Here is a 25,494-nt window from a genome sequence, read left to right on the forward strand (position 1 = left end):
TAGATTTATGTATCGAATGCACGCCATGACAACGTTTCAATTACAAGTAGAAATATATGTACACAGCTGAAGTACGATGAACAGGTAGATGGAATTTTCAATTTATTTAAGTCTCGTGGAAATGCAAGACTGAGACAGAATGAAAACCGAAATGTTGCCAAGACTTTACATCGGGAGTATTTTTTTATTAACTTTTGTAAGTATTGCAAAACAATTAAATAAATACCTGCATAAAATGTTCAAGTGCAATTAAAACTAAAAATTTGAATGAAATTTTGTTTGAATGATTGATTAATTAGAATATAAAGTACTCAGCGACAAGCTGCTTAGACCCTCCTCAAGATTGTTTGAGGAAAGACATTTCATTTCATTTATACACCGAGTAAGTGTCCAAGATTTTTTTAATAATACCTACCTAACGATAGATCTTCATGTCTTTAAATAAAACCATTATCCAAAATATGGCCAGGCAAAACAGTCAGGGTTACGAATTAGTCATTCAAGATTCAAATACCATAGAAAAAGCACCATTCCTACCTAATGCCAATTTCAAAATTTTGATCCATGGTTATACCCAAAATAGAAATACCAAACTAATGGTTCAGTTACGAGAAGGTAAGAATGTATGGCCACAAGTGGATATAATGAAAATAATCTTGAATAGTTAGACCTACATATTTTTCTTTTTAAATTGAAATAATCGCATCGGTTCATTGATGGTTTTCAGAATATTTCAAACAAAAACGTTGGAATATAATCGTAGTTGACTACGCACCATTGGCAGAAGACGGTTGCTACATAGAAAGCACATTTCCCAGCGCACCAATTGTTGGAAAATGCAGTGCTTCGATGCTCAACCTGATACTGGATAATCGAAGTGGGATTAGAATAGATCAATTTCACGTCGTTGGATTCAGCATGGGGGCTCAAATTGCTGCCGAGTTGAGTATAAATCTAGGACAAAAGAGACTTCCACGTATTACAGGTTAATTTCACGAATTTACGCTTAGATTTTTCAAAAATCTAGTTTCTAATTATTCTGTTTCAAAGGTTTGGATCCAGCGTGGCCCTTATTTTACCCAATTCTTACGAGCAGTACTCAAAGGTTGGGTAGAGAACATGCAGATTTTGTCGATGTTATACACACCAACTCTGGAGGTTTTGGAGTAGTGTATTCGCTGGCTCATTACGATATATACGCGAATGACGGCACCTATCAACCAGGATGTGGAATAAGTACGAATCATTATCGCTTTTGATACCAAAATTTAACAATTTTTCAGCTCAAAAAATTTCTATAGATCAGGGGAGACGGAAGGAACAAAACAAAATTTTACAAAGTGCGATTGTGAGATCTGTTGACTTGGCATTTTCTGACACAAGTTTTCCTTATGTCCTACAAAAAATGACGAAATGAATTTCGATAAGATTAAGATAAGATATGAGGCAATATTCAAACTGTATTCATCTTTTCAGAAGATCATTTAGTGAATCGTAAAATGTATTTCAGAGATGAAAATCTCATACAAAAACAGATATGGGTGAGGGGGCTTTCCCTCTAAGGGGTCTGAAAAATGAAAAAGATTTCAATTAGACGAGACTCAGTCGCTAGTTGGCAAAAAGGTTCTATGAACAAATGCAGCATTTTAATATTTTATAAGCTCACAAAATTGGGGGAAATTTTTTTTTCTAAAATTCCAACATTACTTTTAAAATTTTTATTCCTTTTTTTTTGTTTGTTGAAAAACATGGAAATTCTATAATTCTGAAAATTTAATACCTAGGCACTGGTTATTCAATTTTTGTGCCTCGGAAAGCCAATCGGCAAAATTTAGTTGAAGTACTGTATACCTACATATCGAAATGACAAAAATTAATGAGTTGATATTTTTATGTTTGCTTCCCCTGGAGAATTTTTCGGTGCGGCCAATGAGTAGTAGTTTTGCTCATTTTCCAAAATCTAATGTCGAAATTATATCGAACCATAGCAAATGTCACAGGATCTCAATAAGAAGTGTTGTATACCAAAATGTGAAAATGTAATCGAGTACAATGAGTACATAAAAAAATAAATCTTCAAAAAATTAATTTTCTTGGCAAAAATTAATTAGGAATACCTCTTTTCTGCGAATAAAAACGTTATTTGGCTAAAGGATCTAGTAGGAAATTAGGACCGTGTAAAAAATGCACCTCCATTTCCTCATATCAGATGGTATAATGGTCTTTGGCCCAAGGTGATCTTAAATGAAGTTATTTTGATGTTGAAACGCCTTCATCTTGGATAATCATTATCCCGAAATAAGGGGGGGGGAGGAGTTCAAAATTTCGGTGGCAAGTATTATCACCCAAATGATCACATTTCACATTTCACGCTGCAATTTCATATTTACATATGAAATGAAATTTTTTAAACAAATTAGTTTTTTCAAACCAATCGATTGGGTTTGTTTTTAACCCTGGTTTAAGCAAGAAAACCAAAAATTTATCGCTCAGAGTTATTTTTTAGGGGGAAATTGAATTAATCAAGACTATTTTAATTCACTGAAATCATGGAGATGGACGGGAAGAGATTTTATACTTCCATTCTTCTCTTCAAAATCACATCAAAAATCATTAGGAAAATGACAATACGAATTTTTGCTAAGACCTTCGGTGTTGGAAGAAATATTTGGAAATTTTGATTCCTTATTTTAGAGAAAATTTTTTTAATGCAGAAATAATTCAACGTAGCTTATTGTTATTAAAAAATTAACCATATGAATTGTTATAAAATATAGCGGATATCTCATGTTCCCATAGCAGAGCTATGCAACTCTTTATCGAATCAATCAACACGAAAAATCCATTTATCGCATATCAATGCTCATTCTGGGAATGGACGAGTACAAGAATATGTCGTAGTAATGAAAACTCAAAAATCATCGTAGGCGAGCATGCCACACCGCCGAAAAACTCCAGGTGAAGTAACAATAATTTTTCATAATAATGTTCAATGTGCAAATATCTGAATATCGATGTTTTTTTTTCAGTGAGGAAGGAATTTACCAATTTCGCACAAATGATAAACCGCCCTTCTCTTTGGGGCAGCAATCAAATTCGTGCTGATTTTTTACAAATTTCTTTTTTTTTTGTATGTACTTCGTGTAATTCTGAATAAATAAGTAATGCATTTCAAGAAAACTCCGATCAAATACATCTACATACCTACCTAGTGCTTACAGATTAATGAGTGGAGATTTTTTTAGCGATGAAAATAAAGTTTCAATGCTCTTCCATTGTTCTGTCAATTGATAGGTATTTGCTAAATAATCCACACTAGAGTTCAGCAGTTCAATATCCACACAAACCACATATGTATTTACAAATCATAAATTGGCTCTGTAACCGATATTCGTACTCATATATGACACTCGATGAACTTCGCCATCGTCATATCATTTATTCGACTTTCATTTTCAAAATTATATTGGTATGAGAACTGTTGAGGAGTAAATTTTGTTGTATCGCATACTTTTACAAGGGTAAGTACATTAAGATGATTATTTTAACGATTAATCAAACAATAAGTAGGTAAACCTGTGTAATTCTATAGGGTACTTGATGGTATAAAAAATAAAAATAAAAATGAAGAAAAAAAATTTTGAATAAGATTATAAGGACATTTCAAAATTATCTTCAAAAATTCAAAGTAAAAGACGTAATTATCAGGTACCTTACCTGACCTACCACATTTTTAAAACGTTTTTTATATCTACCTTTGTAATATGTTGCAGAACTATAAATCATAAAAATGTTTCATTTCTTCAACATTATTATGCTGGCATCGATGGTAAGTAAAATTATTAAAGAAAAGAGATCAATATACCTAAGAAAACATGTAGGTAATTAAAACACAAAATTTCTTGACAGGTGATGAATTCAAATCAATTATTGTGCATATCACCACTAACAGACTGTTCCAGAGAAAATGTCTCATTCCATTTGTACACTTCGTACGTGTCAGAATGTGTGGTAAAATTGAAAAAATTTTCTTTTTAAATTTCTTATATGCTACTCAGGGATGACAAAGAACCTCACGAGCTGATTCTGAATGATCCAGAAACACTGAAACATGCTAAATTCAACAGAGGTGCGGATTTTAAATTTATATTTCACGGGTATACCCAATCAAAAGATACTCCGATGATGGCACAAATACGTCATGGTAAAGCCATCCCAATCGTGTTTTTTTAAATCTCCAATCTGAATAAAAATAAGCCTAAATTCGATACGTTATTCGCAGAATACTTTAAAGACGAAGAATGGAATATAATTTACATCGATTATCATCCCTTAGCCCACCAAGGTTGTTATTACGGCAGTGCAGTTCCTAGTGCACCTCAAATAGGCAGATGTGCCGCATCTCTACTAAAACAACTATTCAATATAAGGTCTGAGGTAACCATAGATCAATTTCATTTCATAGGATTTAGCTTAGGAGCTCAAATATGTGCCCAAGTGTCAAAACATCTTCGACCATTGAGAATACCTCGAATCACAGGTAAAAAATATGCTGCGAATGAATGATCTTCTGATACCTACAGAAACAGATGAAGGTAATCACAAAAATTCATTAAATTTTTTCAAAGGATGCGATCCCGCTTTTCCTGGATTTTTTGGAGGAACGCAGGACTCGATTGATATACTAAATAAACAACATGCGGATTTCGTAGATGTAATTCACACCAATATGGGTGTTTCCGGAGTTTATCTTTCAGATGCGCATTACGATATTTACGCCGATGATGGCACCGCACAGCCTGGATGTTATAAAAGTGAAAAATTTTAATTTTTCTAACAATATTTTCATCAGAGAATCATCACGTAGTAACGGGTTCGATTCAATTATGTAGATCCTGTCTGCTGCCATGCTCGAGCATTGCAAATATTTACCGAATCAATAAACTCATCGGTGCAATTCATCGCCGTGAAATGCTTATCGTATTATCTATGGTTTAGTGTACGCTCCTGTTCCACCGATGGTGAATCACGAATAGTTGTAGGAGAACATTGTTCACCACCCGAGAGCGACGAGTAAGCGGTTCGAAAAATTCCAATAATTTTTAGGTAACCTACTCAATACAACACAATATCGTAGAATTCATGTTACGAATGTATTGTCTGTTTAAGCGAAATGGGAATTTATCAATTTAATACTAATTATCAATCTCCTTTCGCACTGGGACCTCCAACAACTTGGTATGGTTGAACTAATACATTTGACCTTCTCACGTCAGAAAACAGGCAAATGTGAGGTGATCTCCGACGGATAATTTTAACCATGCAAATACTCTAGCAGTTTTGTAATGAAGGTATTCTAAACGCAATGTTGAAGGCATTCGTATTTAGATTCATCGACTTCTCGCCATTATATTCACTGCATTGAGTCGAGATATGTATTTATCCAAATTTAGTACCCTACGCATAGGTACCTTTTTTGGAATTTGTATATGTATATGAGAATATGGTAAGAAAAAATGAAACAAGTTTTCCACAAAAAGGAAACCCAAGTACAATTTTTTGGTATTTATTCGACTGAAAAAAATCATACTTCTGTTAAAAAAAATATAATTGAGAAAAATCGTGAAATATCTCCAAAGAATTTATGCATACATAAATACCGTTAAAAATTTTAATTCAAATAAATAACAAAAAACGTACTTTACCTCTATCAAGTAAACTTGTGGTTGGAAATTTTTCATTTCTTTTAAATAAGTACTTATACGAGTTAAATTTTTCAAACAAAAAACTATGTATCTACCAACTTCTCTTCAACTTTCGTTTTCAAAAAAAAAAAATTAATTGCTTTTTTCACATTTGATTATTTTTAAGTATTTCATCATTCGTGATTCATTTAAAATCATTCCAAAAAGTTTATTCAATTAATAGCCTAATCTTGAAACTGTTTGCACCTTAAAATAATACCTATTTAACGGGGAAAATTTTTTTTTTCGAAATTAGAAAATAATTTCGAAACACACATTATTACCTATTTAGTAAGTAGTATCTTGTCTAGTTTACTTCTTTTGAAGATACTAGATACCTATTTTAATTTTCAATTTAATTTGTCTATTTGTTTTTATTTTGTTATTGTTTTTTAATGTAAGAAAATGCTTCAATATGTATTTTGACGTTCTAACAATAAACGTATTTTTCTATTACCTACGATTTTCTTTCATGAACGAAATGATTTTCTAAAAACTGGGTCATGTAGGTAAGATAGGGTACTAGGGCAGGTACATATAATTATGCAATATACATATTGTGTATGCGCATAGACAAATTCTAAATCGACAATGAGAATCAAAATACACCACCACACAATCCTTCAGGTAGGTATTCAATTTTATTTTAGGTGAATTTTTAAAAATTCAAATTTGACCTAGGTAACATGTATCTATTTCTCAATTTCTGAGAAAAAACTCGAAATTTTTATCGAAATGAAAGAGAAACCTGAAACTTGTTTTCATGACTTCAAACTCAGATCAACTGCACAAATGAATTTTTCAACCTCTTGAAGAATAAATTTCCAGGATATGATCCTTCAGCGATACATTTCGAAACAAATGAAATAAATAAAGATGATAGGTAGGTACCTAGACCTACACACGATATTTTAATTGTAGATTCATCTTCAACAAGCACGTCAACACAAAATCTGCTAAATTCACTAGTCTCTCAGTCCTCCTAGGAAATTTTTTAATTTTTCGGTAATTGAAGAATGCCATAAAAATATAGGAATCAGAACAATCCTGCACAATTCTATTTTCCTCAAGTACGCCAAAATCTATTGATTATCCCACCTTGGCAATCTTTTAACCCTATTATTGACCTATCCTTGACAGAATTTAACAAAAACCACACCAACTCCATCATACTTAAAAGACATTTTCTTCTCCTTCTTGACAAGTACGAAGAATTCAGTCATATATATACTGATGGTTCAAAAACTCAACAATTCACTGGATGTGCAATCATTCATGGCGATGTATCTATCCCCATTGCTCTCCCCTCCCTTTGCACTATCCTTACTGCTGAACTATATGCAATTAAATCTGCAATTTCATATTCCCTTGATTTTTCTTTAAATAATGTCATAATTTTTACTGACTCTTTATCTGCTCTTTTATCAATAAAAAACTATAGGTCAAAATATTCACACCCTATATCACTTGAGATCATTGAACTCCTTCAACTCTTCCAAAATAACACTCCCATACTATGTTGGATACCTTCACACTCCCAGATTCAAGGAAATGAGCTAGCAGACAAAACAGCCAAACAGGCACACCTCCACCTCCCCCTTGCCAACATACCAATCCCTCTATCTGATTTGAAACTCCATTCCAAAAGACTAATGCACGAAGTATTTCAATCTTCATGGTCTCAAGTCCCAAGTTCAAATAAACTGAAAAGCATTAAAAACACCACATCTTTATGGAAAACTTCTGAGCAACATCAACGTAAATCTGAGGTTCTTCTCACCCGACTCAGGACTGGCCACTCCCTTCTCACTCACCAATTCATATTCCTCAAACAGCCTCCTCCGTTATGCCCAGAATGCAACAACATCCCCCTAAACATTGCTCATTTACTAATAGACTGCCCTTCCTACCAGAATGAACGCTCCAGACACCTAAGTTCTAACCAACTACAGGTCCTCCTCTCTGACAACCCTTCTCGCACAGACGAAGTAATTAAATTTCTAATCTCAACAAAATTAGATAAAAAAATTTAAAATTGTATGTACATACTTATCTTTTTTTCCTGTATAACCTAATTTTAAGCTTTACACTCGTAAATACGAGCCTCTAGCCGATAAGTTGCTGTATATGGCTCATTAAATGAAATAAATAAATAAATAAAATTTAATCTGCGGACACTGAATTTCATTTCATTTACTAATGTAAGGCTACTTATTTTTATGTGTTTAAATGAGATTTTTAAAAAACAGACACGTATCCTTACAAGGGCCGTATTCCAACTAGCACAAATTTTTTTGAAAAAAATTTCAGGTGCTAAAATTCGTTATTCAATTTTTGACGAATTTTTTAAAAAAATCTAATTTGGTCCATTTCTTATAGAAAAAAAATCAAAATTCGATCGAATACACATAAAATGCTGAAATTTGGTTGGTACCCTATTTTCTACATTCTCAGTCGGTTAGTGATGGTTTAGAATAGTTCTGGAGACTTTAGCGGAGTTTCGGACCCTTCAGTTTTCGAAAAACTGCAATAAAAGGTGAAAATGAAATTCAGCTCCTATAAATTCGGATTTACCATATTTTGCTACTCTTTCGATCGAATTAGGCACATATTTTCAAAATAATTTAGTGACGGTTCATTTCATTTTCATCTCACCAATACTTGGCGTTTTTTGTTTTTTTTTTGCTTTCAAAAATTGGAGAACCGAAAATTCATTGGAAGCTTCAGAACGATTCAATACTGTCATCAATTTGCTTGGCATGTCAAAAATATACAAGCCAAATTCTAGTCTTTCATGTCAATTTGATCAAATTTTCAATTTTTTTCATAAGAAATGGGCCTAATTTGGATTTTTTAAAAATCCTCCAAAAATCTGTAGGTAAGTGAATTTTAGCACCTGCAATTTTCGGCGGTAGGGTACTTTTAGGGTTCTCTTTTGATTCCCCAAGACTGGGAGGTAAGTTTTTTTTTTCTATTCCAAAAATCTTTTGGCAATTTCCAAGATTCTGTATACAACAGCCGAAACAGCAGGCAAACTTTGTTCTGAATGCTGAAAAATGATTTAGCACATGGAGTCGATACCTAATTAATTAGCGCGAACAAATTCAACAAAAGTCCGACTTTAATGTCGTTTGAACACACTAATACATTATTTAGAAGCAATCATTTGTTGAATTGAAATGTATCATTGTTATTGCTACAGTAATGTTTATGAAATTAATAATTTTTTTCTCTGTTTGCAAATTTTCAACAACCCGAAAATGAATTATGTTGCTACTTATTGATTGCATATTCAAATGATTAACCAATTTACTTTTCACAGTTGTACTTGCAATTCTTGTAAGGGAAGACCTATCTCATCAACAGAATTAGGTAGGTATCTACGTTATAATAATTTAATATATTCTTTTGAGTTTTAAAGAGGAGCGATATTCCAAAACGCCCTTAGTCCATTTTTTTCGAATTGCGTTTTTAAAAATAAAAAGTGTTCCAAAACGCACTTTGTCCATTTTTATTGAATTTTTTTAGCGGTATCTGGTAGATGAAGTGTATAGCTACACTCCTAACATCATAAATTCATCCAAATAATGTTTTAAACCCGCCTAAATAGCCAAATTACCAGACTAAAAATTAATTTTTGAAAATGGACATAGGGCGTTTTGGAATATCGCTCCTCAAATGCTCGCAGAATTATTCAAAAATTCAAGTCACAGTCAAAGATTGTTTCAGAGACCATTACATTATTTCAATACACAAGGTAACTGAAAAACTGTAGAAAAATATTTTTGATTGAAAGTGCTGATAAGGTGATGATCAACTGATCATCCTACATCAATAAGAAATGCATAATTTGAGAAGCATGCAGGTTTTCAATTTTCAATAATTCAAACGTAGATAGGTACCTATTTGAACAAATCAATAAAGCTTCGTAAGTAGGTAAAGTATTCAATTACCTACTTTCGACTTCAAGTATAAAACTTTCAATCAGCATGCCTGAGCAAGTGAGCACCATCTGCTTTTCAAAATTTTGATTCCATCTTTTTCTCTGCAAAAATAGAAATAAAACATCGACAAATGAAAATTACTCAATACTTATTCAGGAAAAAGATTCAATAGCAATTTGATTAATAAACATGTGGATTTTATTCGAACGAATTGTCAAACAAATTCATTTTTTTCAGACTAAATTCGCACATTTCGTAAAATGTGACATTCATAGAGGTCATGAAAGCCAGCTTACGCAAATATTAATTATTTATCTTTTTCACATCAGGCTTTAAAAAACAAATGAATTGCCATACGCACTGGAATAAATCATATTGTGATTAAATTATCAAAATTTAGGTATCTCGTTTCGCGATTGAAATTACTCAATATAACTCAATTGTACAGGAATTAAGGGACCTAGGTACCTACCACAACGGTATAGGTAAACTTTCACCAGTGGAAGTAAACGTAGACCTACGAGACAAACAAGAACATTTGAAGATGATAAATTATTATCCTTATACATTCATATTTTCAATTTTGGTAAGTAAACTTATTTGAACTCGTTTCCAAAAAGATGTACCAAAACCCAAGATTATTTTTTATTAAAACTTGTGAAATGTCTACACTTAGGTAACTTATGTCACAACGGAAAGTCAATGCCCAGCTCCTCTCAAAAATTGTTCTCGGGATAGAATTAAATTTTTTTGTACACAAGGTAAGTGTTAAAATATGTACGTAACAATTCACGTTCGCATCTTTGCAAAATGATTTTTTTTAAAAAATTAATAGCGTTGATGAGCCACCAGAAGAATTAATACTAGAGGATCCAGCATCGATTAAGAATGCAAAATTTGTGGAAGATGCAGATTTTAAATTTTTAATACACGGATACTGTCAATGGAAAAATTCAGCCGTTTGGATAAGCATAAGAGAAGGTACCTATACCTACATTGTAGTACCTATATTATCATCATTCATTCAGATCCATGTCAATACAGACTTGACATGAAAAAAATACATTCTCCACAAAAGATTAAAATTCATCTTGCAGAATATTTCAAGCAAAAGGCGTGGAACCTGTTGGTCGTAGATTATTCCCCAAACGCAAGATGGGGATGCTATTTTGATACTCTGAAAAAAAGTGTCAAGCAAATAGGTCGTTGTATCGGTGATTTACTCAGGCTTCTGTTCGAACAACATCCAAACATCACCATAGACCGATTCCATTTCGTTGGTTTTAGCATGGGAAGTCAAATCTGCGGCCAAGTTTCTAATAATTTGAAACCCTCTGGAATAATAATTCCTCGAATTACCGGTATATTACCTACATCTTATAATACATTATAATGAATTGCTCAACCTATCTATGTAATAGCTAAAAGCCATCATATTATTGATCACCAACTAAATCAAAAAACACGTAAATAAGTTGCGATCCTGCATTCCCAGGTTTCACCAAACTAGAGAAAAAGGAAAAAAGTATATTGAACAAGGAACATGCGAAATTCGTAGATGTTATTCATTCGAATATGGGATATTTAGGAGTTCGATTTTCTGGCGCACATTACGACATTTATGCAAATGATGGAACAGTGCAACCCGGCTGCAAATTATCAGGTTGATAGTCCAAATTTCATCTTTGTTTTTGCACTTTTTTATTGCTAAAAGAATAACATTTACATCGACTGTCACGTTCACGCTTCAATGGCTTCAAAGTTCGAAATTTTTTTCTTTTTTAGATCCTCGGTGCTCTCATAATAGAGCTATATCAATTTTCGCCGAGAGTATAAACTCGAAAGAGAAATTTATTGCTCAAAAATGTGACTCGAAAGACGCATGGCTGAGTTCAAAAGATTGTGAAGGTAACCATGAATTGAAAATAGAAGTTGGCGAGCATTGCACACCTCCTAAAAATGATACGTAAGTAATACGATCAACTTTATTAGATCTGTTGCTCTATAACACCAAGTCAAAATAAGAAGGTACGAGTACATACGTATTGATTCATCAATTAATTTTTGCAGAGAAATTGGAATTTATCAGTTTCTTACCAACGAAATCAAACCTTACGTGAAAGCATTGCCTGGAATTTGAAAATAAAGAACAATATTATTGATTTACAGCTAATGAGCTAGCCTATACTTATTTTCAATTCATTGTTTTGTAGTGCTCACAAGAGCAATTTTTAATTTAAAGTATTTTTTTTTTTTTTAGCAAATACATTATTTAGGAGCAATTGTCTGTTGAATTGAAATTTATCATTGATATTGCTACAGTAATGTTTATGAAATATTTTTTTTTTTCTGTTTGCTCAACGACTCAAAAATGAATTATGTTGCAACTTATTGATTACGTATTCAGATGATTCACTAATTTACTCTTCACAGTTGTACTTGCAATTGTTGTAAGAGAAGACCTATCTCATGAACAGAATTAGGTAGGTAGGTACCTACTCGTACATCATAATACTTTAAACTATTCTTTTGAGTTTTGACAAAGACTGTTTCAGAGACTATTACATTTTTTCAATGCACAAGGTAATCGACAACTGTAGAAAAATATTTCAAAAATTAACTTATATTTTTGATTAAAAATGCTGAAGATACCTAATTAAACAAATCAATAATGCCTCGTAAATAGGTAAAGTGTTCAATTACCTACTTTCGACAAGCATTTATGAGCATCATCTACCTTTCAAAATTTTGATTCCATCTTATAAAATATCAATAAAATAAAAATGACTCAATATTCAGGAAAACGATTCAATAGCAATTTGATTAATAAACTTGTGGATTTTATTCGTAGGAATTGCCAAACAAATTGAATTGTTTCAAACTAAATCCACACATTTCGTAAAACGTGACATTCATAGAGGTCATGAAAGCCAGCTTACACAAATATTAATTATTTAACTTTTTCACACCGGGCTTTAAAAAAGAAAAATGAATAGCCCTTACGCACGAGAATAAATCACATTGTGATTAAATTATCAAAATTTAGGTATCTCGTTTCGCGATTGAAATTACTCAATTGTACAGTTAAGAGACATAGGTACCTACCACAACGGTATAAACTTTTACCAGTAGAAGAAAACCTAGACCTACGAGGCAATCAAGAACATTTCAAGATGATAAATTATTATCCTCTTACATTCATATTTTCAATTTTGGTAAGTATACCTACTACTTATTTGAACTCGTTTCCAAAAAGATGTGCCAAAACCCAATAATATTTTCCACATTTTTTATTAAAACTTATGAAATGTCTACAATTAGGTAACTTATGCCACAACGGAAAGTCGATGTCCAGCTCCCCTCAAAAATTGTTCTCGGGATAGAATTAGATTTTTTTTGTACACTAGGTAAGTACATATTAAAACATATAACACAAATTCACATTCGCATCTTTGCACAATAATTTTATGAAAACTTAATAGCGTTGATAAACCACCAGAAGAATTAATACTAGAGGATCCAGCATCGATTAAGAATGCAAAATTTGTGGAAGATGCAGATTTTAAATTGTTAATACACGGATACTGTCAGTGGAAAAATTCAGTCCATTGGATAACCATAAGAGAAGGTACCTATCTATTGTACTTATACCATCATTCATTCAGATCTATGGCATAGAGACTTGACATGAAAAAAAAATATACATTTTCCATGAAAAATTAAAATTCATCTTGCAGAATATTTCAAGCAAAAGGCATGGAATCTATTGGTCGTGGATTATTTTCCAAACGCGAGATGGGGATGCTATTTCGATACCCTGAAAAATAGTGTCAAGCAAATAGGTCGTTGTATCGGTGATTTACTCAGGCTTCTGTTCGAACAACATCCAAAAATCACCATAGACCGATTCCATTTTGTTGGTTTCAGCATAGGAAGTCAAATCTGCGCACAAGTTTCTAATAATCTGAAACCCTCCGGAATAATAATTCCCCGAATCACCGGTACGGTATATCTTAATATTAATGAATTTCTCAACCCATGTAACTAACCAAAAACCATCATATTGATCAGTGATCACATACTTGATACTAAATTGAAAAACATGTAAATATAGGTTGCGATCCTGCATACCCTGGTTTCACCAAACTAGAGAAAAAGGAAAAAAGTAAATTGAACAAGCACCATGCGAAATTTGTAGATGCCATTCATTCAAATATGGGACATTTAGGAGTTCGATTTTCTGATGCACATTATGACATTTATGCGAATGGAGGAACAGTACAACCCGGGTGCAAATTATCAGGTTGGTAGACCAAGTTTAATCCTTACTTTTGCAATTTTTTATTGGTAAAAGAGTAGGTAACATCAACATCGATTGTCGTACGTATTTACACTTCAATGGCTTCAAAGTTCGAATCATTTTTTTTAGATCCTCGTTGCTCCCATAATAGAGTCTTGGAAATTTTCGCTGAGACTATAAACTCGAAAGTGAAATTAATTGCTCAGAAATGTGACTCGGAAGACGCATGGATGAGTGAAAAAGATTGTAAAGGTAAACATGAATTGAAAATAGAAGTTGGCGAGCATTGCACACCTCCTAAAAATGATACGTAAGTAATATGACCAACTTTATCAAATACATATATACCTAGTTCTATAACACCAACACCAAATCAAAATGAGAATAATTTTTGCAGAGAAATTGGTATTTATCAGTTTCTTACCAACGAAACCAAACCTTATGTGAAAGCATTGCCTGGAATTTAAAAAAAAGAAAAGTATTATTGATTTACAGCCTATATTATTTTCAATTTATTGTTACTTATGTAATGCTTACGAGAGCAATTTTTAAAACCTTACGTGAAATCATTGAGTGGAATTTAAAAATAAAGAACAATATTGTTGACTTACAGCCTATGGTACTTATTTTCAATTTATAGTTTTGTAATTTGTATGTACCTAGTGCTTACGAGAGCAATTTTTAAAGATTTTCAGTAATTTTTTTCTATCTTTTTTTTTTAAAGCAAAAATTCTGCTGTAAACAGTAGTAGCAAAGTACATTAGTTGAAATGTTTTTATGGATTTTTAATGACTGCAGTGCTGAAATCAATATCATCCTAAACAATTTTAGTTACATTTATTTTTTTACATAAACCTTACTTTCGAAAAATTCGGTAAAAAAAATTCACCGTACCTATTACGTTTTATTAGCTACCTATACACATTTTGTATTATCAATATGCTAAGTTGTCTAGTTGCTTATAAACCCCTCCGGTAAAGTGATTGTTCAGCAAATATTGAATAATACAACATTTAAATAAAAAAAAAAAAAAAAGGTACCTACCTATACACAGCTCTGTTCCCCTTCAAAATGAATTTTCAAGCTTTTGTGACTAAAAATACGAGACGAGGTGAACGTCAAAGTCAACAATTCAACAATTACAAAATTTGAGGACAGAAGGATGCATAATTGCATTTATTCGTGCACAGGATTTATCATTTTTGATTCTGCAAATAGAATTTCACATTATTAGTGGATCTGTTTTAGCCCAAGGTCAAAAAGTGTGCGAATAGAAAATCATTCTCACTTTTTTTTATCGATTTGATATTGTTTTAGTATTTACTTTGTGCACTAGAAACAGTTTGAATTTACATCATTAACCTTCAACGAAATGGAAAACTCTGATCAACGAGTACCTAGTGAGTTATCATTAAAAAGTGAAACTACATATAAGTACCTACTTGATTGGATTTTATGTTTATTGTGAAAATGATTACATACGTATTGATCATAGTGCTCACATTGGTGAGTAAAAAATATCATCACATGTACTTTCAGTCAACTTGAATTTATTACAATTCATAATTGATTGTTTATTACTCGTTATTTTACAAAGATTTCCCCTTCTATTGAAGATGATTGCCCAGATCCCCCAACAAACTGTTCCAGAGATAATATAAGATTTTTCCTGTACACAGAGTAAGTAAGCTTAAATATCTACTTTCCTCACTTTTTAAAAATAAATAAAGAAGTAACAATTCGTATTCAGTGTCAACAAACAACCAGCAGAATTATTTCTAAATGACCCTAAAACTATCAAAAATGCCAAATTCAACAAAGGAAATTTCAAATTTATGATTCATGGTTTTACGCAATGGAAAAATGAACCAAAATGGATTACATTACGCGAAGGTGAGTCGATTTTTTTTCATTTCCTGTTTTCTCTCTTCATAAATAATTCAAGTCATCGTTACTTCATTGATCAGAATATTTCAAACAAAAAGATAAAAATTGGAACATACTTTTTCTGGATTATTGGCCTGTGGCAAAAATGGGATGTTATTGGAAAACTGCAGTTCGCAGCTTGGAAAAAATAGGCGAATGTGGTGCTAATTTTCTCAAAAGTCTATTAAAGGAAAGACGGGAATTAAAAATCGAACAATTTCATTTCATTGGCTTCAGTTTAGGAGCTCAGATTTGTGCCCAAATATCCAACAGCCTTAGACCTTCTAAAATGGACATCACACGTATAACAGGTAATTGAGAATACAAAAAAAATCTTAATTTTAGCAAACCTACTAAAGCAAAAATTACACATAAGCTCAAATTTTTCTCAATAGGTTGTGATCCTGCCTATCCAGGATTCGTTTTAGGCGCCAGGCAATCAGATACCATACTCAACAGTCAACATGCGACATTTGTGGACGTTATTCATACAAATATGGGATTTTGTGGAGTATTTCATTCATCAGCGCATTACGATTTTTATGCAAATGATGGGTCTTGTCAACCTGGATGCAAGTGTAGTGGTACGTCATATCATTCTCTGACATATTGACCTGTAATGCCAACTGTGATATTTTTACCACAAAATATTCGTTTTACTCGTATTAGAACCTTCGTGCTCCCACGGCCGAGCCTTACAAATATATGCCGAATCTGTGAATTCAAAAACCAAATTTTATGCTAAGAAATGTGACTCTGAGACTATGTGGATTTCTATTCGGAAATGTACCGGTGATCATAAAGCAACAGTGGAAGTCGGTGAATACTGCAAGCCTCCAGAAAAAAAGTAAGAAGAAGTTATAAATGAGATCGATGCATTTTTTTTGTACAACAGTAATATATTGATTTTTGAAAACTTCAAACAGGGATGAAGGAGTGTATAATTTCTCGACTAATGATAAGTCGCCGTTTGCACAAGGATCGTCAAAACCATAATCATCACTTCAAATGTAGGTAAGGTACCATAAAAAAGTTACATTATACCCGAGGCTGTATCAATAAATTGAGTTTCAACACAATTGTTCTAATTGTTAACCTATATGTACCTACGAGTATTCGTAGGTAATAAGTTCTTATCACAACATCAATCATTCAAAAGTAATTTCTATTCCTCGAATAATGAAAAATCACTCTATAATTAAGTATGGTGCATCCTACTTACAAGTAGGCATAGACCTACAGATATCAAATAATCTCATTCTCGTAAAACTCGGGATTCCAATACCCCTGTAATCGATTGGAAATCATAAATGGCAGTCTATAATTATGAATCTACCAAACAGTCAAACACACATCATTATTTCATCAAAATTATAATGGGGAAATTTATGCAACAAAAAAAAGATCACCAGCTGATAAGGGTGAATTTTGCTTATAAATAATCATTGTTCAAAATTGTGAAATTCTCAACCATAGTCATGGTTTCGTTAGTTCCGCATCCGGCCAACAGATGTCAGCCACTTCGGTTTTATTTTAAGTTCCAAATATTGCAATTTGCAGCAGAAGCGATGAATTCCGATTTTCAATTTTTTTTGAATTTCGTCATTCATATGAGAAAAAAAACGTGAACAGGAAAATGTTTGTGCATCTTGCTGCTATATTATTTATAATGGTGAGTGAAAAAATTTAATTTTTTTCGTAAAAAAAATCCTGCGCTGCTCATTTTAAAACATGCCTAGATTCGACCTTCAATCGAACATTGTCCAGATCCAGCTACAGATTGCTGCAGCGATAAGATTAAATTTTTTCTATACACAAAGTAGGAATCATAGTCTTTATAATCAAAATAGTCACACACTAATATCACGTTTTATTAATAAAAATACAAATAACAATCGTCGAACTCTTGAATAAAGCGCAGAAAAACCACCAAAAGAATTGATTTTGGACGAACCAAAAACAATCAAAGATGTCAAATTCAACAAAGGAGATTTTAAATTCATGATCCACGGTTTCACGCAATGGAAAAATAGTTTAGGCTGGCTAGTTTTACGCGAAGGTAAGTACACAAAATTTTCTACAAGTTTATAGAACTTTCTAGTTCAAAACTATAAGGTATAACCGTGCGATTCTGCGTAGAATATTTCAAACAAAAGGACAAAAATTGGAACATAATTTTTGTGGATTACTCCCCAGTAGCGAGACGAGGCTGTTACTGGGAGAGTGCAGTTCCAAGTTTGGAACAAGTAGGCGAATGTGGAGCTGAGTTACTAAGGCTAATATTTAAAGAGAAAAAAGAGGTGAAACTCGATCGGTTCCACTTCATCGGATTTAGTTTAGGAGCTCAAGTCTGTGCTCAAATTGCCAACTGCTTAAGACCCGATAAGATGAAAATCTCACGTATAACGGGTATAAGCTCTAACTCATAAGCATATAACTGCGTACTCGTATAAGAGAAACATCGATTTCGAAAAATTGCAACGATTTTTGCAGGTTGTGATCCCGCATTACCAGGATTTTCTCTACCAGTCAGAAACTCAGACACCTTACTCAACAAAAAACATGCGGACTTTGTCGACGTTATTCACACAAATAAAGGAATGTGTGGAGTGCTGTATTCCTCCGCACATTACGATATATACGCTGAGAATGGCTTCTGCCAACCGGGATGTGACTTCGATGGTATAACTTGATCGAACTTATCAACTACGCCATTCATTTACAAAAGAAGTGTACTATGCAGAATGCCTCGAATTGATTTTTTTTTTAGATCCTTCTTGCTCTCATGATAGAGCATTGAGCATTTTTGCCGAATCAGTCAATTCAAAAACGAAATTTTTCGCCAGAAAGTGTAAATCGAAAGTTCTCCTGATTTCTGTCAGCAAGTGCAATGGTTCTCATAAAGCTACCTTAGAAGTTGGGGAGCACTGTCCACGACCTAAATCCGACGAGTAAGAAGGCATTATGAAATTTTTACAAGGTAAAAGTGACTCTTATAATTATAAATGTACGTAAATACGTATGTACAACTGCTTTGATACAGAGAAGGATTGTACCATTTTCGCACAAATGATAAGCCGCCATACGCCAAGGGACCACCAGAATCGTAACCATTTTAACATATTGAAGTGAATATTTCTGTCTTTGTAGGTATGTGTAGTCTTATTTATTTCCATCCATCAAAAAATTTTCCACGTACTAACCTAACTACCTACATAAGTACTAATATTAGCGCATCTACCTACAATGTATCATAACATACTCTTACATGCGAAAAAATTAAATGCATTTGACCATAACAACTAAAAATTCCAAAAAAGATTATATTTGTTCCTACACGTAACTCTCAACAAATACGGTGATTTGGGGTATTTACGCATTTTATTCATTTATCTCACAAATAACAAACAACAAGCATATGCAGTTTAGTACGTATTTGTCGTATTTGAACCAAAATTTTACGATCAAAACTATAGTTTTCAAGGACTTTAGAGTCACATACAGCAATAAAAAATTTTAACTCGTGATAATCGTTCACTTGAAACCACATTTTCATCGCATACCCATTAAAAAAGGTACAAAAAAAGGTGAGATTAATAGCCAACTGAAAAAACATCCTAGGATGAAACGTGCTCGTCCAGAACTCCACAAGCAATTGATTTTACCATTTTATAAGAGAGGACGCGTATTGAAAACTGTTTGTGTATCCTGCTATCATATTAGGTATTCATCATGGTGAGCGAAAACATTTCAATTTTTCTTTTGTAAAAAATTCTATACGATTCGTAAACTTCGAGCTGTTCTAAATTCCTTCTTCAATCGAACACGAATGTCCAGATCCGCCGAACGACTGCTTCAGAGATATTAAATTTTTCTTATACACCAAGTAGGAATCATATAGTCATACTCATAAATCTGAGCAAATCCTCATAAAAATAACTCACGATATCTTAAATAAAGCATAGAAAATCCGCCACAAGAATTAATTTCAAGCAAACCTGAAACAATCAAAGATGCCAAATTCAAGACAGGAGATTTCAAATTCATGATTCACGGTTTCACGTAGAGGAAAAATGATTTAAATTAGATGGTTTTGCGAGAAGGTAAAGCCATGGCTTAAAAAACTACAGAACTTTTCATTTTAAAAATATAATACAACACTTCTGCACAGAATATTTCAAACAGAAGGATAAAAATTGGAACATAATATTTACGGATTACTGGCCACTAGCGAGAGAAAATATTGTTACCGGAAAACTGCAGTTCCTAGATTAAAAAAAGTAGGCCAATGTGCTACAGATTTATTAAGACTTTAATATTCAAAGAAAAACCGGAAATGAAACTCGATCGGTTTCATTTCATCGGGTTCAGTTTAGGCACTCAAAGTGATCAAAGGCTATAGGTGGATAAGTATGGTGAATTTGCCCCCGAGAGCTTCAGGGTTGATATTTGCATGGAAGGTTGGTACCCTTGAGCACCTTCCGTCACGAAAGTTTCAGACCCCCAGGACCCCCCGTTTTTGAGAAACCCCCCCTTTTCTAAAATTACAATAAAAATTTTTTTCTCAGCCCCATGTGAACCGATTTTTTTCAATTTTTTGGTATGTTGTAAACATCCATAAGAGGCATCCCCACAAAAAATTTCAACCCCCTCCCCCCATATTTTCCCCTCAAAATGGCGTTTTTTTAGTTTTGTTTGCCCGTTTTAGTAATGATCATGATTCGGCACAAAAATGCGAATAGCATTTTTAAATGTATTTTTGACTCCTACAAAACATATATTTTTTTCAAAAAAAATTTTTTGGTGGGCCGTGGTCAAAAATTGAAAAAACCAACAGAGGGGGTTAAAAATGGATTCTGGTATAAATCATTGTTTTTGGTAAACAAGGTGTCGTTTCCATATGAATCGAACCCCCCGAACACGAATATGACGCCCAATCTTATGCTACCCTCATCCACACCCCTCCAGCGCCTCTGCCCCCTTCTCAATTTTTACTATATCAAAAGTTCAGCTATTTTCGTAATATTGGTGTCGTTTCCAAATGAATCGAACCCCCCGAACACGAATATGACGTCCAATTTTACGCTACCCTCATCCACACACCTCCAGTGCCTTAGCCCCCACCTGGGTAAAAAGCTGGCAATTATTAGCATTTAAATACAGAAAAATCTGCGCCAAAAACTTGGTCAACTATGAGGGAGCGAATACTTGGCAGATTCATTTATTCAATTTTTATTTTCTATCACAATCTGTGCATGAATACGTATTTTTTTCACAGGATTAACCATCTCCTTAATTAATTCTTCTAGATCCTTCCTGCTCTCATTCTAGTGCTGTGGTACTTTTCCCCGAATCAGTCAATTCATCTACGAAATTTTTGGCCAAGCAATGTCATTCAAAAGTTTCGCTTATTTCTATCGGCAAGTGTACCGGTTCTCATAAACCTACTCTGGAAGTTGGAGAGCACTGTTCACGGTCTAAATGCAGGGAATAAGAAAGAAGACACAACACTAAAACCTATGAAATTTTCTTAAGTTGAAAGCAGCACTATACATACAATTTCTTTGAACAAAGAAAAAGGATTGTACCGTTTTGACACAAATGATAAGCCACCTTATGCCGAAAGACCAGCGGAATAATGACAATGTTGCGTAGATAATTTAATAATCTTTACAAAACCTCATTTTTTCAATTAAGTACCTAATCGACTTTTAAAAATACAAATTTACAAAATACATATTTCAACCAATTTTTCTTATCAATATCTACATTTGAACGCTCTAGAAACTAGAAAGCCTAACTTTTGACAGTTTTGACCATCGTCAGCTTAAAAATAAAAACATCTGATGAAAACTTCAAAACTGAGTCGAAGCTTATTTTATGGATAAAGGAAAAGAGTCTATGGCCAATAAGGATAGAAACAGTAAAATGTTATTTCAAAAAACAGAATACGTAAATCAAGTTGTTTTTTTATAAATTATAAAATGTCAAGATGATGCATCCAATTTTTTTTTCTTTTTCTTAAAAAGCTTTTCTCACCTACTAAAATTGATTTTGAAATTTTAAAAATCATTCCCACGCCCCCACAATTATGCGTTGGAAAAGATAGTTTTTTCCCCCACACGGAAAGAACCAGACAAAACAACAATTTTCAAAAATGAGTTTAGGGTCGAATTAAATTCACACTGAGGAGTATAAAAATGTAGTCCATTAAGATTTTGAAAAAATTTGATTTTTTTTGGTAAAAATGGCTTTTAAAAAATATAGGAGGGGAGAGAGATGCGCCGAGACCGAACCAAATCTGAGGCAAAAGGAAGAAAATTCCAACATTAATAAATACATATTTAGAATGCGAAAATTTTTCATCGTGTCATCTTGATAATCGATTTTCATCGAATTCAACTTGTTGCAAAACACTATTGCTTGATTTTTTCACGAAAAGAGTGACTTTTCAACACGTAAGTTGCGTATCTCTTCATTTGTTTGCCTAGAGTTGTGTTTGATGGGGTGTTGTGTGATATATTTCCAGTCATTACTTTTATGAAATTCAAATTCACTACAAAATTTAGAGCTTCTTGATACACTTTAAAACACCGTAACACAAAAGTTTAAAAATGTGACTTAGCTATTATTTCATCAAAATTAATATGAGGAAATTTATCCAAAGTTGTCTAAAAATACGCTCATAAATACATACATAATTTTTGTAGAAAAATCAAGGAGAAAAAGAGAGGGCAAATTCAAAGGGTCAAAATTATTCGGACATCACTGCCACAGGCTGCAATAGAAAAAAAATTCCAGTCATCCGTTCATCGTTCACTAAAAACTAAAAACCACATTTCATTGCAAGGGTCAAAAGTACATATGTGTTCGAAAATCAAAATCATCGTTGTCAAGGTAATTCATCGTAGGTTGCAATATAAATTATTTCAAACATCTGCTCATCGTTCACTGAAACCCACATTTCATCCTAATAAACATTAACGAAGAAAGATGGGATTTGGGATGAATGGCCAGCTGAAAAAACATTCTAGAATGAAATGTGCACAATTGCAGCAGAAGCAATGAATTTCATTTTTCAGTTTTTTTTTTTGAATTTCATCATTCATACGAGAAAAAAAACGTGAACAGGAAAATGTTTGTGCATGTTGCTGTTATATTATTTATAATGGTGAGTGAAAAAATTGAATTTTTTCGTAAAAAAATCACGTGCTGCTCATTTTTAAACAATGCTTAATAGATTCGACCTTCAATGGAACACGATTGCCCAGATCCACCTACAGATTGCTCCAGAAATATGATTAAATTTTTTCTATACACAAAGTAGGAATCATAGTCTTTATAGACTTTAGTCACACACTAATTTCACTTTTTATCAATAAAAATACAAATATCTAACAATCGTCGAACTCTTGAATAAAGCGTAGAAAAACCACCAAAAGAATTGATTTTGAGCGAACCAAAAACAATCAAAGACGCCAAATTCAACAAAGGAGATTTTAAATTCATGATCCACGGTTTCACGCAATGGAAAAATAGTTTAAGATGGCTAGTTCTACGCGAAGGTATACAAAATTTTCTACAAGTTTATAGAACTTTCTACTTCTAGTTCAAAACTAAAGGATAACCGTGATTTTGCGTAGAATATTTCAAACAAAAGGACAAAAATTGGAACATAATTTTCGTGGATTACTCGCCAGTAGCGAGAGAAGGCTGTTACTGGAAAAGTGCTGTTCCCAGTTTGCAAAAAGTAGGCGAATGTGGAGCTGATTTACTAAGGCTAATATTTAAGGAGAAAAAAGATGTGAAACTCGATCGGTTTCACTTCATCGGATTCAGTTTAGGAGCTCAAGTCTGCGCTCAAATTGCTAACAGCTTTAGACCTGACAAGATGAAAATTTCACGCATAACGGGTAAGCTTTTTCCTTAGTTCATACATTTTGTATGTATAACTGCTAGACGAAAAATATTGATTTCGGAAAATTGCAACGATTTTTGCAGGTTGTGACCCTGCATTGCCAGGATTTTCTCTACCAATCAGAGATTCAGACAGCTTACTCAACAAAAAACATGCTGACTTTGTCGACGTTATTCACACAAATAAAGGAGGTTGTGGAGTGTTATACTCGTCTGCACATTACGATATATACGCTGAGAATGGCTTCTGTCAACCGGGATGTGATTTTCATGGTATAACTGATCGAACTCATCAGCTTCTACGCCATTCATTTACATAAGAATTACCCTGCAGAATGCCTCAAATTGATTTTTTTTTAGATCCTTCCTGCTCTCATAATAGAGCTTTAAGGATTTTTGCCGAATCAGTCAATTCAAAAACGAAATTTTTGGCTAAAAAGTGTGATTCAAAAGTTTCCTTGCTTTCTATAAGCCGGTGCACTGGTGGTCATAAAGCTACTTTGGAAGTTGGAGAGCACTGTCCACGACCTAAATCCAAGGAGTAAGAAGGCATTCATGAAATTTTCACAAGTTAAAAGTGACTCTTATAAATGTACGTAAAATTGCTTTGAACAGGGAAGAAGGATTGTATCATTTTTGCACGAATGATAAGCCGCCATACGCTAAAGGACCAACAGAATCGTAATAATTTTGATGTATTGAAGTGAATATTCCTGTCTTCGCAGTCTTATTTATTTCCAGCCATCAACAATTTTTTCATGTACCTTGTACCTCCACCAACTAATATTAGCATCTACCTACCCATCAATGGATCATAACATACCTACTCTTAATGAGAAAAAATTGAATGTAATGTATTTGATCATCACAACTAAAAATTCCAAAAGATTATTTTAAATAATTAATTTGCGATTCATTCAACATTTCAAACTTGATTTGTTCAAGTAAGTATAGTATGACACGAAATCTTTTGAAAAATTCATGTTTTCAAATAGAATAATTATTCAACTATTCTGACAAAGACACTCCAATTATTCCTTAGACCTGCTACATTGATAGGTACCCTATTTTTTCGAGTACATAAGCCACGATTGAATCCAATGCTCAATGAAATCGGTTTTCGAAATTCACATAAATTTTGTTCCTACACGTGGTTTTCGACAAATGAGGTGATATTTGAGGTGTATTTTCGCATTTTATTCATTTGTCTCACAAATAAAATACAATAATCATAATCTGCCAGTTTAGTACGTATTTGAACCAAAATTTTACGATCAAAATCGTAGTTTTCAAGGACTTTAGAGTCACAGGCTGCAATAAATAATTTCAACGCCTGATCATCGTTCACTTGCAACCACATTTCATACCAATGAATGATAAAAAAAAAGGTGAGATTAATAGCCAACTGAAAAAACATCCTAGAATGAAACGTGCTCATCCAGAAGCAATTGATTTCATCTATTATAAGAGAGAACGTGAATTGAAAAATGTTTGTGTATCCTGCTATCATATTATTCATCATGGTAAGCGAAAACACTTCCTTTTTTCTTTTGTAAAAAATTCTACGATTCGTAAATTTCGAGCTTTTCTAGATTTCTTCTTCAATCGAACACGAATGTCCAGACCCGCCTAACGATTGTTCTAAACATATTAAATTTTTTCT

General features: G+C 33.0%; 7 protein-coding genes and 1 long non-coding RNA gene across 8 annotated transcripts; all 8 read left to right on the forward strand.

Annotated features, from left to right (window-relative positions):
- The first annotated feature begins 66 nt into the window (after positions 1-66).
- Positions 67-3,240, forward strand: LOC135835501 (endothelial lipase-like). The gene is made up of 7 exons (XM_065349770.1): positions 67-196; positions 300-382; positions 470-615; positions 728-985; positions 1,051-1,236; positions 2,778-2,958; positions 3,030-3,240. The coding sequence occupies exons 1-7, from the start codon at positions 140-142 to the stop codon at positions 3,103-3,105; spliced, it is 987 nt and encodes a 328-aa protein (XP_065205842.1). The 5' UTR covers positions 67-139; the 3' UTR covers positions 3,106-3,240.
- Positions 3,241-3,436: 196 nt separating this feature from the next.
- On the forward strand, positions 3,437-5,951 carry LOC135835505 (endothelial lipase-like). Its single transcript, XM_065349774.1, has 8 exons — positions 3,437-3,521; positions 3,774-3,829; positions 3,910-3,992; positions 4,059-4,204; positions 4,283-4,540; positions 4,629-4,814; positions 4,893-5,073; positions 5,170-5,951. Exons 2-8 carry the CDS (start codon positions 3,791-3,793, stop codon positions 5,246-5,248), a joined length of 972 nt encoding a protein of 323 aa, XP_065205846.1. The 5' UTR covers positions 3,437-3,521; positions 3,774-3,790; the 3' UTR covers positions 5,249-5,951.
- Positions 5,952-11,168: 5,217 nt separating this feature from the next.
- On the forward strand, positions 11,169-11,970 carry LOC135835507 (lipoprotein lipase-like). Its single transcript, XM_065349776.1, has 3 exons — positions 11,169-11,351; positions 11,474-11,654; positions 11,759-11,970. Exons 1-3 carry the CDS (start codon positions 11,264-11,266, stop codon positions 11,826-11,828), a joined length of 339 nt encoding a protein of 112 aa, XP_065205848.1. The 5' UTR covers positions 11,169-11,263; the 3' UTR covers positions 11,829-11,970.
- A 1,025-nt stretch (positions 11,971-12,995) lies between these two features.
- On the forward strand, positions 12,996-14,455 carry LOC135834063 (phospholipase A1 member A-like). The gene is made up of 6 exons (XM_065347901.1): positions 12,996-13,009; positions 13,171-13,316; positions 13,426-13,689; positions 13,803-13,991; positions 14,118-14,298; positions 14,386-14,455. Exons 1-6 carry the CDS (start codon positions 12,996-12,998, stop codon positions 14,453-14,455), a joined length of 864 nt encoding a protein of 287 aa, XP_065203973.1.
- Positions 14,456-15,355: 900 nt separating this feature from the next.
- Positions 15,356-16,993, forward strand: LOC135835502 (lipase member H-like). The gene is made up of 7 exons (XM_065349771.1): positions 15,356-15,494; positions 15,586-15,668; positions 15,739-15,881; positions 15,956-16,225; positions 16,310-16,498; positions 16,584-16,761; positions 16,841-16,993. Exons 1-7 carry the CDS (start codon positions 15,444-15,446, stop codon positions 16,908-16,910), a joined length of 984 nt encoding a protein of 327 aa, XP_065205843.1. The 5' UTR covers positions 15,356-15,443; the 3' UTR covers positions 16,911-16,993.
- Positions 16,994-17,536: 543 nt separating this feature from the next.
- LOC135835506 (endothelial lipase-like) lies at positions 17,537-19,181 on the forward strand. Its single transcript, XM_065349775.1, has 7 exons — positions 17,537-17,586; positions 17,654-17,733; positions 17,831-17,973; positions 18,054-18,323; positions 18,408-18,596; positions 18,685-18,865; positions 18,958-19,181. Exons 1-7 carry the CDS (start codon positions 17,551-17,553, stop codon positions 19,022-19,024), a joined length of 966 nt encoding a protein of 321 aa, XP_065205847.1. The 5' UTR covers positions 17,537-17,550; the 3' UTR covers positions 19,025-19,181.
- Positions 19,182-19,798: 617 nt separating this feature from the next.
- On the forward strand, positions 19,799-22,024 carry LOC135833694 (uncharacterized). Its single transcript, XR_010556518.1, has 3 exons — positions 19,799-20,017; positions 20,086-20,194; positions 21,224-22,024. It is a non-coding gene; the product is annotated as an uncharacterized LOC135833694 (long non-coding RNA).
- A 959-nt stretch (positions 22,025-22,983) lies between these two features.
- On the forward strand, positions 22,984-24,785 carry LOC135835504 (endothelial lipase-like). The gene is made up of 7 exons (XM_065349773.1): positions 22,984-23,085; positions 23,155-23,237; positions 23,337-23,479; positions 23,558-23,827; positions 23,916-24,104; positions 24,192-24,372; positions 24,447-24,785. The coding sequence occupies exons 1-7, from the start codon at positions 23,050-23,052 to the stop codon at positions 24,514-24,516; spliced, it is 972 nt and encodes a 323-aa protein (XP_065205845.1). The 5' UTR covers positions 22,984-23,049; the 3' UTR covers positions 24,517-24,785.
- The last annotated feature ends 709 nt before the right edge of the window (positions 24,786-25,494 follow it).

The sequence above is a fragment of the Planococcus citri genome, chromosome 2 (genome assembly GCF_950023065.1).
Source record: "Planococcus citri chromosome 2, ihPlaCitr1.1, whole genome shotgun sequence".
Classification (NCBI taxonomy): domain Eukaryota; kingdom Metazoa; phylum Arthropoda; class Insecta; order Hemiptera; family Pseudococcidae; genus Planococcus; species Planococcus citri.

Excerpts from the sequence above, each read along its gene's own strand:
- LOC135835501 (XM_065349770.1), top strand. The coding sequence starts at position 140 with ATGAAAACCGAAATGTTGCCAAGACTTTACATCGGGAGTATTTTTTTA. Across the intron at positions 383-469 it reads TCATTTCATTTATACACCGA|GCAAAACAGTCAGGGTTACG; the intron begins GTAAGTGTCCAA and ends AAATATGGCCAG. Across the intron at positions 2,959-3,029 it reads ACACCGCCGAAAAACTCCAG|TGAGGAAGGAATTTACCAAT; the intron begins GTGAAGTAACAA and ends TTTTTTTTTCAG.
- LOC135835505 (XM_065349774.1), top strand. The coding sequence starts at position 3,791 with ATGTTTCATTTCTTCAACATTATTATGCTGGCATCGATG. Across the intron at positions 3,993-4,058 it reads TCATTCCATTTGTACACTTC|GGATGACAAAGAACCTCACG; the intron begins GTACGTGTCAGA and ends TATGCTACTCAG. Across the intron at positions 4,205-4,282 it reads GATGGCACAAATACGTCATG|AATACTTTAAAGACGAAGAA; the intron begins GTAAAGCCATCC and ends CGTTATTCGCAG.
- LOC135835507 (XM_065349776.1), top strand. The coding sequence starts at position 11,264 with ATGGGATATTTAGGAGTTCGATTTTCTGGCGCACATTACGACATTTAT. Across the intron at positions 11,352-11,473 it reads ACCCGGCTGCAAATTATCAG|ATCCTCGGTGCTCTCATAAT; the intron begins GTTGATAGTCCA and ends TTTCTTTTTTAG. Across the intron at positions 11,655-11,758 it reads ACACCTCCTAAAAATGATAC|AGAAATTGGAATTTATCAGT; the intron begins GTAAGTAATACG and ends TAATTTTTGCAG.
- LOC135834063 (XM_065347901.1), top strand. Across the intron at positions 13,317-13,425 it reads TTGGATAACCATAAGAGAAG|AATATTTCAAGCAAAAGGCA; the intron begins GTACCTATCTAT and ends TTCATCTTGCAG. Across the intron at positions 14,299-14,385 it reads ACACCTCCTAAAAATGATAC|AGAAATTGGTATTTATCAGT; the intron begins GTAAGTAATATG and ends TAATTTTTGCAG.
- LOC135835502 (XM_065349771.1), top strand. The coding sequence starts at position 15,444 with ATGTTTATTGTGAAAATGATTACATACGTATTGATCATAGTGCTCACA. Across the intron at positions 15,882-15,955 it reads ATGGATTACATTACGCGAAG|AATATTTCAAACAAAAAGAT; the intron begins GTGAGTCGATTT and ends TTCATTGATCAG. Across the intron at positions 16,226-16,309 it reads GGACATCACACGTATAACAG|GTTGTGATCCTGCCTATCCA; the intron begins GTAATTGAGAAT and ends TTTTCTCAATAG.
- LOC135835506 (XM_065349775.1), top strand. The coding sequence starts at position 17,551 with ATGTTTGTGCATCTTGCTGCTATATTATTTATAATG. Across the intron at positions 17,587-17,653 it reads CTGCTATATTATTTATAATG|ATTCGACCTTCAATCGAACA; the intron begins GTGAGTGAAAAA and ends AAACATGCCTAG. Across the intron at positions 18,597-18,684 it reads ACCGGGATGTGACTTCGATG|ATCCTTCTTGCTCTCATGAT; the intron begins GTATAACTTGAT and ends TTTTTTTTTTAG.
- LOC135835504 (XM_065349773.1), top strand. The coding sequence starts at position 23,050 with ATGTTTGTGCATGTTGCTGTTATATTATTTATAATG. Across the intron at positions 23,238-23,336 it reads AAATTTTTTCTATACACAAA|CGTAGAAAAACCACCAAAAG; the intron begins GTAGGAATCATA and ends TCTTGAATAAAG. Across the intron at positions 24,105-24,191 it reads ACCGGGATGTGATTTTCATG|ATCCTTCCTGCTCTCATAAT; the intron begins GTATAACTGATC and ends ATTTTTTTTTAG.